General features: G+C 35.5%; 1 protein-coding gene across 5 annotated transcripts; it reads right to left on the reverse strand.

The window, feature by feature from the left end:
• Positions 1-289: 289 nt before the first annotated feature.
• On the reverse strand, positions 290-9,734 carry LOC116212874. Of its 5 annotated transcripts, none has more exons than XM_031547600.1 (12): positions 9,307-9,733; positions 8,805-8,978; positions 8,539-8,688; positions 8,206-8,373; positions 7,860-7,931; positions 7,345-7,458; positions 5,788-5,838; positions 5,233-5,361; positions 2,320-2,478; positions 1,387-1,739; positions 1,017-1,238; positions 290-893 (listed from the first exon to the last, which is right to left on the reverse strand). In XM_031547600.1, exons 1-12 carry the CDS (start codon positions 9,674-9,676, stop codon positions 498-500), a joined length of 2,358 nt encoding a protein of 785 aa, XP_031403460.1. In that variant the 5' UTR covers positions 9,677-9,733; the 3' UTR covers positions 290-497. The 5 variants fall into 5 exon arrangements, with proteins under 5 accessions (XP_031403460.1, XP_031403459.1, XP_031403461.1 ...); XM_031547599.1 differs by having other exon boundaries at positions 5,233-5,364; XM_031547601.1 differs by lacking the exon at positions 7,860-7,931 and having other exon boundaries at positions 5,233-5,364; positions 9,307-9,734.
• Between the last annotated feature and the right edge of the window lie 426 nt (positions 9,735-10,160).

Raw genomic sequence — 10,160 nt, forward strand, 5'->3', positions numbered from 1 at the left:
TTTCCTGCTTCACCTTTTCCATGTATTTAGACCATTTAATTATTTTCAATGTATTGAGACAAATTTTTACTCCTTTATTTATCTAGACCATTTATTGAAAAACAAAAATAAAAATAAAATTCGGCATTACATGACAAATAAGTTTGAAAAGATTCAATCCCAGTCTTGTGTCTTCTTGGGCTAAACCATGGTCCAGTGTCCAGCCAATACATGTGCGAGGGGGGTGAGGGTTCAGCGACCAACTGCTCCCAAGCAAAGAAAAACTCATGGACTTACAGAGAAACGTTCATTTGAATCACACATTGCATTGCAAAATTATAATGATATGTAAATCTTAAATATTTGTAAATCTTAAACATATATAAATAAGGGGCAGAATCGACATGATCTTCACCCTTTCACATCAAACCAGACAGCATTCACTCAATGCAACATCCTAGTCTTTTTTTTCTTTTTTATTAGCATTCCAAATACTATATATCACTCAGATAGAATTACTAATAATCATCATCAATGGGACAGTGACGAATTGGCTTCTTGCTTTGCCCGAGGATAAGGGCAGCATTTAGGTGAATGAACAGCTTGAGTTGAGAGATTGCGAACACGGTCACCGGCAAGCACATCACAGCAAATATCGGGTATGCAGCATTCTCCAGCTTGTGCCTCACATTGAAGTAAAATCCCGAGCCGAAAGAGATCAGCATGCTAGTAATGGATGCAAAGAGAAAGGTCCAGCCGGTCTGAAGACGACTGGGCAGTGTTAGTGCAAAGTCCTCCAGCTCCTGTTGAGACGTGAGAATGGCGATGAAGTAGACCGTGGCAGTCATGGAAGTGCAGAGGGCGATGAGCGAAGAGATGGTGAAGACACTGAATGCGAACTCCGGTTCAAGTTTCTGAAACAATACAAGTAAGATCATAGCCAACAATCTGCAGAAATCATAATGTCTGAGGCAAATTACACCATCAATTTACATGGAATAGGGACATTTTATAAGCCTGGCATATTGCTCACTCACCGGTTTCCCTTCATCGTAGTCTCCAGGAATGGTCGACGATGTGGCAAAGGAAACTGTTGCAATCAGAATTGAGATCAACGAGTATGCGCGACAGGTATCAGTGAGCCACTTCTGTCCTTCTTCTTTTAGTTTTTCGTGTGATTCATCAAAGAGCTCCTTAGCAGTCTTTCGGTCATTGTTTCGAAGAGCAAAGGAGTTTGATGGCACTGAGTCTTCAACATACTGCAGTCGACCACACCACCACCATGAAAGAAACACAAAAGATTAATTGCAATTGCTTCTGAAAGAAGTTACTAACAATTTGCCGTGATCCAGTTTAATGTCTAATCAATACCCGATCTCTAACTGATCGAGAAGTATATATATTTACCTCATGCCATGTAATTTCCCATTTCAGCTGCAGTGCTGGCCCAGGAAGGTGCCAGGGTTGATTCTTATTATACCGAGAAGCCAAGTGCAGAGCACTGTTGCCGTTGGCATCGACTTGACAGAAGATGCTTTCTTGCAGCATCCTCTTTTTCTCTAAGAGCCTGTACACTTTTTTATGCCGGTTCTCCGCTGCCAACAGCACCACGTTCTTCTTCTTGTAATCCTTATCTTCGATGGTCTCTGGGAACTTCTTGAGTATAGCCCCCACAATTTCATGGATACCCAGCCTTGCCGCCGTCAGTAATGGTGTCTCTCCTCGGTAGCGCGGTTCACTGGATTGATTATATTTTGGCCCTGTAATATTTACATTGTATGCTCCGTCACATTTACATTGAATATGCGACACATCCGTGCATTGTTCTGCCTCATATTGACTTGGCAATGAAGAACCACTAAAATTTATTTAATGAAGAACAATTGCAGCAATTATTGGAGTGATTAATACCAATTCCCCGGTTTCAAACAATTTAATTGGTATTTTCTCACGCCACGTGATAAGGTAGGATCACCCAACAACTTCTCGGATGAAACAAAAATTAAAAATTGAAACCACTTAGTTATCAGGTGAGGCGTGCGTCACTGCATTCCATGCTCTTTCTCAAGGTGACCCTATTTAAGAATGATAAATTCTTTAGCTATAACCTTCCTCGCCAATACACCGCTCTCTTTTAAAAGGAGCTGGGGCAGTCAGTATTCATTGTTTCCAAGCTATAGAAGTATTTTCTGCAATTTATCCATTATCTATGAACTAGATAGGAAAGACAATAATTAGTATTTCGCATCATTTATGTGTACGAGGTTCTGAGCTATTGCCATAGAGAGAGAGAGAGAGAGAGAGAGAGACATAACAAGGTTAAGGTAATAACGTGTGTACTTTTTTCAGGTCCAATGCATGATGCATAAGCTCGTTCAAGTCTATTGGCTGACGCTGAAGCTTGTTTAGGTCTATTGCCTGATGCCAGCAGCTCCTTCAACACTATTTTAGCTAGCTGGTGCTTTTTCTTCAACTCCACATAATAAAAAAGTAGGATCCCTATAAAAAAACTCAATGCGGCACTATTAATAATTTTGATAATCTTGTAGATGAAAAAATAAAAGGCAATGAAATCATATATCTATTTAATTACTAAAACTAAGGAATGAAAACTTATAAAAATTTCGAATGTCGGTCCCGTCTGAAAGATCGCTTCAGTCTTTGAACATGGCTTCAAGTTTCAACTATTTTATTATGTTAAAAATATCATGATAAATTAAGTCTCATTTGCGCTCTGGTCTAATAGAACAATCTATGTCATTCTAGGTTATCATATTCAATACCAAAAACACAACTACTCTCCTAATTTCCTAGTTAAAGCTTCTTAATATAGATACATATATATTTTGTGAATAGCTCAATCATCTCAATTGTTTAAATGCAATCAATGGTAAAAGCTTTTAGTTTGGGACTTGAGGGAAGAGACATATTTTTCTCTGCAAATGAAGAGAGAGAATGGGCGAAAGGCAGAGGAAGAAGGAGAAGCAAATCAAAGGAAGGGATTGCCTCCAAGAAGAATCTTTTTTTTCTTGGTGGAATTCAATACAAACTTTGCAAGAGTTAGAGGGGCATTTTCTAGTCGATCAAACTTAAAAAGTAATCAAGATAGGCACTGGCCTTCATATAGACTGGACTATACACCCACGCGCGGGGATCATTGGACTGAAATTAATAAGTTTTATTAATAGTTAATTTGATTTTTAAAAATATAAACATGTTGCGTTCAATGAGATGATAATTTTTTTTAAATTTTGGAAAATCTTTTCCATTTATGAAAAATTAATTTATAACTTATAAAGTTAAAAATTCTATTGGAATTAAAATTTATCATCAGATAATAATATTTATGGTTATTTAATGCTAAAATTTTCTTGAAAATAAGAAATATTATTAGATAATGCAGAATTGTAATTAATTAATGTTAAGTTCAAGTATCTGTAAATATTTGACTTCAAATATAGTAATTTGTCGTCATTTAAATATGAAACTTTTATTTCCTTTTTGTTCCTTATGTAGTTAAAATTTTATGACTATCATATCTAAATTAATTTCAAGAAAATTGCTAAATTTTTATCTTAATTCCAACAGAGATATTTTAATAATTTTAATTTATTTAACTCAAGAAAGTTTTAACTTTTATTAGTTGCAATCCTTTGCGAACAAGTGATCGGTTAATGAGAAATCCATGTTTATCTTTCTAGCATATGTGGGAGATTCTAATGAATCCTTCAGTTGTTATATATTGTAATTATTAGATAATAATTTTATTGGATTGATCGTGCATTAATTAGTATTATCCGATAACTAATTTAAGTTATTTATTGAGATTCGTTGTGGTTGATTGATGTAATTTGATGTAATTACTTATTTGATGTTAAGTTAAGAATGTGAAAAGTCGGAAAAGAATGTGAGCTTCTAGCACAAATGGTGACTTACCACCAGCACGGTGGTCTAGTGGTTAAACTCCAAATGTTCCACTTGAGCATCACGAGTTCGAACCTTACTGAGGACGTAGAGCTTGCCATTATGTGGGTGTATTATGGGCTGGCGGTGGCCGGCTCATAATGCTTAATCCAGTGGACCTTGAACTTAATTCATTAGTGTGATGGTGTGGTTGCGGTGATTAATTGGGTTAAGTCTTAGTGAGCTATGGCGAAATGAATGTTCCGTAGTGATCGGGTTTCCTTAGTTGGCATAGCCACAGCAGGCTAATAACCCAATTTAACCTTTTTATCTGGCAAAAAAAAAAGCACAAATGGCGACTTCGAGTGAATTGTCAAGGCATTATATGTTACATAAAGAATATAGACTAGTTGCTATCCTCGGTAACTTTTTGTCATTTTTTGTATGACCAGAAGTAGATACTTAACACATGTAACATACAGATGATTATATATAGAAAGAAAATGTATGTTCGAAATCATATATCTGACCAAGTAAGCACAATAAATACTATAGATAGTAACCTGCAGGACGCTGGAAAAACTATAAAGAGTAAAAAGATAATAAAAAATTAGATTTTTGTGTATGATATTTATAGGTCGTTTGACACATCGAACTTGAAAAGAGGCACATACTTCAAGATGGTCTTTTCAATATTGAGAAAAATTTTAATTTATCAAAAAGAAATAATTATATATTATTACATACAAATAATATAATCAAATTTATAAAATAAGTCGAATGTAGCATAAATAAAATATTGTAAAAGTTCATTGAATTGGAATTGGGAGGTCAATTCAACGTGAAGTTGAGAATTGGATAATCAAATTATGTTGCGCATCCTCTTTTCACTTTCCGGCTTTTATATATTATAATTCACTCAAATCTTTAATATTTCTTCCTATTCATTCATTTAACCCAATTGGAGTTATAATTCATTCAAATCTTTAGCATCTCTACTTAGCTTGCTTCCTAAAAAACTATGAGACGCAATCACGAAGGACTTTGCCGGTTACTTTAGGAGGATTTATCAAACTATGGGAGAAACTTCTACTTCAGTATTTGGCACAGAAATATTTTGCTGATATATTAGTGTGTGTGTGTATATACTTATTCAATAGTTACTTTTTCAATAGATTATATTATAATTTATAAATAAAGTAATAGCATTTGTGGTTTATATGTGGATGGGGCTAAATTCTGACTAAAGCACTCTTCCAGAATAATAATATCGACCAAGTAGGTAATAAATCTGCAATTTATTTCGCAGAATAATGAATCAAGGGAGATCTATCAGTGGTTAATACTCACAGATACCAAGAAAATGGAGGGGCACGTATGCCATGAACTTCAATCTCTGGAATAGTACGTAGCAGAATGCCATGGATGGTTTATAGTGCTCCGTAGTATTGCCTTCTGTAGTCGGTCCTCGGTGTCCTTCTACTACATCGTGTTTAAGATTAATGAGTCAATTATATTCCATTAAGATATGAAACAATTTTTCTGGTAATCATTCATACGATAAAATTGTGTAGACACGAGAAAAGAGAATATGGTGTCATGAGAAGCAATCTTGTCTAATGGGATTTTTCATGTCCGGTCTGCTTATTTTAGCTTCATTTCCCTAAAAATAGGTTAATGCACCTCCATGATAATCGAAAAGGAAAATTATTTAGATATGCTTATGAGAGAACATTTGGCTCTCTTTTTTCTTTTCTTTTTTTCGTTCTCTCCTTTTTGAAAATCCTAATAGAAAAGGATAAGATTTTTTTTTCCCTTGTCACAATGGTGTTTTATCAGTGAGCATCGAACCAAGAATCAGAGGCTTGTGCCACTTTCCCCATCCTCGGGATAAGGCTGAGTTACCTTCGAAGTTTGCCTTATTGTTTGTTCCATCACTTTGATTGCACCAGCGCCCTGGAAGTTGTACAAGCATTACATAAGAATCGGATAAATATATACTAAAAATGTGGCGAAATTCCAGAATTATTAGACCAATTGTTATATATTGCACATAAATTATTAGATAATAATTTTATTAGATTGATTGTGCATTAATTAGTATTATCCGATAATTAATTTAAGTTATTTATTGAGATTTATTGACTGGTGTCTTACTTATTTGATGTTAAGTTAAGAATGTGAAAAGTCGGAAAAGAATGTGAGCTTTTAGCACAAGTGGCGACTTATTGTCAAGGCATTATATATTACATATAGAATATAGACTAGTTCCTATCCGCGATAACTTTTTGTCATTTGTTGTATGACTAAAAGTAGATACTTAACACATATAACATACAGATGATTATATATAGAAAGAAAATGTATGTTCGAAATTATATATCTTACCAAGTAAGCATAATAAATACTATAGACAGTAACCTGCAAGACGTTGGAAAAACTATAGCGAGTAAAAAGAAAATTAAAAAAAAAGATTTTTGGGTATGGTATTTATAGGACGTTGGACACATCAAACTTGAAAAGAGGCAAATAGTTCAAGGTGGTCTTTTCAACATTGAGAAAATTTTTAAGCCTCTTTTGGATTCAAAGTTACATTTTAAAATCTTACTTTAACTTAATTCTACTCACAATAAAATAAAATTATACGCACAACAAAACAAAATAACTTATACAAAATCAAAGGATGAGCCCCATTTTTTTAAATCAAAATCACATAACTCATACAAAGTCAAAGAGTGGGTCACATACATAATCATTTATATCACTCTTTTTCAAAATCAAAATCTAATTTTAAAATGTTATTTACAAACTAAACGCAGCATTAACTTTTCAAAAAGAAATAATTATATATTATTACATAAAAATAATGTAATTAAAATTTTAAAGTACGTCGAATGTGATATAAATAAAATATTATAAAAGTTCGAAGTGGATTTGGGAGGTCAATTCAACGTGAAATTAAAAATTGAATAATTAAGTTATGTCGTGCATCCTCCTTTCGCTCTCCGGCTTTTATATATTATAATTCATTCAAATCTTTAATATTTCTTCCTATTCATTCGTTTAATCCAATTGGAGTTATAATTCCTTCAATAACATCCCTACTTTCCCTGCTTCCTAAAAAACTATGAGACGCAACCACGAAGGACTTTTCCGGTTACTTTAGGAGGATTTATCAAACTATGGGAGAAACTTCAACTTCAGTATTTGGCACACATATATATTGCTGATATATTAGAGAGTGTGTGTGTGTGTGTATACTTCTTCAATAGCTACTTTTTCAATAGATTATATTATAATTTATAAATAAATTACTAGCATTTGTGGTTTATATGTGGATGGGGCTAAATTCTGACTAAAGCACTCTCCCAGAAGAATAATATCGACCAAGTAGTTAATAAATCTGTAATTTATTTCGCGGAATAATGAATCAAGGGAGATCTATCAGTGGTCAATACTCACAGATACCAAGAAAATGGAGGGGCACGTAAGCTATGAACTCCAATATCTGGAGTAGTACGTCGCAGAATGTCGTGGAGGGTTTATGGGGCTCCGTAGTCGGTCCTTGGTGTCCTCCTACAACATTGTGTTTAAGATTAATGAGTCAATTATATTGCATTAAGATATGAAACAATTTTTCTGGTAATCATTCATACAATAAAATTTTGTAGACGCAACAAAAGGATACATGGTATCATGAGGAGCAATCTTGTCTAATGGGATTTTTCTTGTCCGGCCCGCTTATTTTTAGTTTCATTTCTCTAATAATAGGTCAATGAACCTTCCTATAATCGAAAAAGAAAATTATTTAGATATGCTTTTGAGAGAACACTTGACTCTTTTTTTTTCCCCTTTCCTCTCCTTTTTGAAAATCCTAATAATAGAAAACTGTCAGAATGGTGTTTTATCGGTGAGCATCGAACCAAAAACCAGAGGCTTGTGCCACTTTCCCCATCCTCAGGTTAAGGCTTAGTTACCTTCTAAGTTTGCCTCATTGTTTGTTCCTTCACTTTTATTCTTTGTTCCATCACTTTTATTGCACCAGCGACCTGGAAGTTGTACAAGCATTACATAAGAATCGGATAAATATACACTGAAAATGTGATGAAATTCCCGAATTAGTGGACCAGAAGCAATGTAAGTCTTTCAGGCCATGCTGCCCGACCCGAGCTGCTAACGGGGTGGGTTAGGTTTGATTAGGCCGAGAGATCCTTAATAGTGGTTCAAGTCTGTGCTAAATCGAGTCTAGAACTTCGATCAATAGTCATTCATTAAGCAAAGTAGTAGGAAGAGCAGAAAGATTGTGTGGGGGAGAAAACAAACCAAATGTAAGGATGAATTTAGAGCTCTTCAGCATTTTTTTATAGATCTCTCCGCACATTCTGTAGTTATCAGGCAGGCTTTTGAGAACGTCTCTGTCCGGCTGATCAATTGCTTTAAACTCCTCTCTGTCCTGCTCTGCCGACCACGTGTGCGCTCCAGTGATTATGCCTTCTCACAAGAAAGTAACCATGGCTTTCATTATCAATCGGCCCAATAAAAGTTGAAAGAAGGTGAAACGGCTCTATTCCGGTAAGAATAATTTCTCCTAAGAATCAGGGAAAAAGAATTGCAGAAATATGATCGGTGAGATGAAGTGAAGTACGTCATACGTACATTTGTAGAAAATGCGCTGAAAGAGGCCTAGATGGGCGCGGCTCTTGAATGAATGAGGCTGAAGAGCCAGTACGTGAAGGGGTGTCAATCCTTCATTATTTACTTTGTCCACCAGTTGTCGGTAAGATTCTATAATCCGACGTGCAAACCCTGTCAAAAATCATCCCAGAAAAATAAAAAGCACATCAATTGAGTAAAGTAAAGATCGCATCATCAATCATTCTTGACAATGCACCTAAATGTATAATAATAACATTCGAGCTCACCGTAGTGTTCTCCTTTGATGACAGAGTGAAGAACGGTGTCGATGCCGCGGTTCTCCTTTTTCTTGATCAGCATGTCGATGATGTCCTGGTTAATGATCGTCTTGTAACAGTATTCCAAGTAAAAGAATGCTTTCTCTTGGCCGCGTTTGGCAGCAAGGAAAAGCGGAGTCTCACCTGTAATTTGTGAAAAGAAAAACAGAGGCTAAAGTTAACTTTGAGGACGACTCATAGGTACATGGATATAATGCTCAAGATTCGCCAAGCCAACAGTAATTGTAACAGATGGTCTGGACCTGAAAATGACGTATCTAATATTTAGTATTACTTTGTCGATGACTTTGCTATAATTTTAAGTCGTTATCATTCAGAGCCAGGCATGAAATCAAGGCGAAATGTAGGTATTTTTAGACATAATCATGATGATCTTATGCTATACTAAGACTGAAAACATAATGTGAATATTTAGTTAATTTCTCCTGTATTATTCTTTGTATATACGAACCTTCTTCATTTCTTTCAGCAATGAGGCGTTGGTCCTTGAGAGTTATGCAACTGCACATATCCAAGTTCCCAATTGCTGCCGCCAAGTGAAGAGGTGTATTTCCCTGACGATTCTTCATCTTTAGGATCTCCAAAACATCTTTTTTGGGTGTTTTCTCAACTATGTCGCGTACATACTTGGACTGGCTATTGGCTACAGCAATGTGCAGTGCAGTGTCCAGCTTGATGCTGCAGGCATTGTAACTCTCAATGATGTTCTGGGAGTGGTAGGAATAAGCATGCACAATGCTGTCCCATTTGCGACTCATGGCTGCTCTGAAAAGCTCGTCGATGGTGGGCGGTTCTGGAGCTTCTTGCAGCTTCGTCTGCATTTTGGAAAGGATGGAGGGGAGAACGAGTGTCAGGTAAAGTATTAACTCGTATGCACTAAGGCTTGGCTTCCTCTCCTTTTTATAGCTGAGCTCTCTCCAAACTAAAGCAAACACACAAGCTAGCCCATACATCTTTTTTTTTTTTTTTTCTTTTCGCAAACATCGAACCTTTGATTAAGAAAATGGAAGGGAATTAAAGTGGCATGCCATTCGGTGAAAGCACGGCTTGTATAGAATAGGCATGAGCGTCGGTCCAATATGAAGTTTGAGGGTGATCAGCCAATTCCAATCACATTTTAGCCAATCGTAGTCTATTAATGATTTTCCAACCATAAAAGGTATGAAAGATCGTGCTACTATGACCGCCTCTCTATACATCTCGGCATAAAATTTAAGTTGAAAATTTTCACTAGTAAAAAATATAAGAAAAATGAACGAAAGTTGCTGAATGTTATGCTACTACAGAGAACAGATGTTAATTCAA

This window comes from Punica granatum, chromosome 7 (genome assembly GCF_007655135.1).
Source record: "Punica granatum isolate Tunisia-2019 chromosome 7, ASM765513v2, whole genome shotgun sequence".
Classification (NCBI taxonomy): Eukaryota; Viridiplantae; Streptophyta; class Magnoliopsida; order Myrtales; family Lythraceae; genus Punica; species Punica granatum.

What these genes read in the sequence shown, in the direction of transcription:
- LOC116212874 (XM_031547599.1), bottom strand. Translation starts at nt 9,676, where the DNA reads ATGCAGACGAAGCTGCAAGAAGCTCCAGAACCGCCCACCATCGACGAG. An exon ending in CATCAAAGGAGAACACTACG is followed by an intron (nt 8,689 to 8,804) that starts GTGAGCTCGAAT and finishes GATTTTTGACAG; the next exon opens with GGTTTGCACGTCGGATTATA. An exon ending in ACTACGATGAAGGGAAACCG is followed by an intron (nt 894 to 1,016) that starts GTGAGTGAGCAA and finishes GTATTGTTTCAG; the next exon opens with AAACTTGAACCGGAGTTCGC.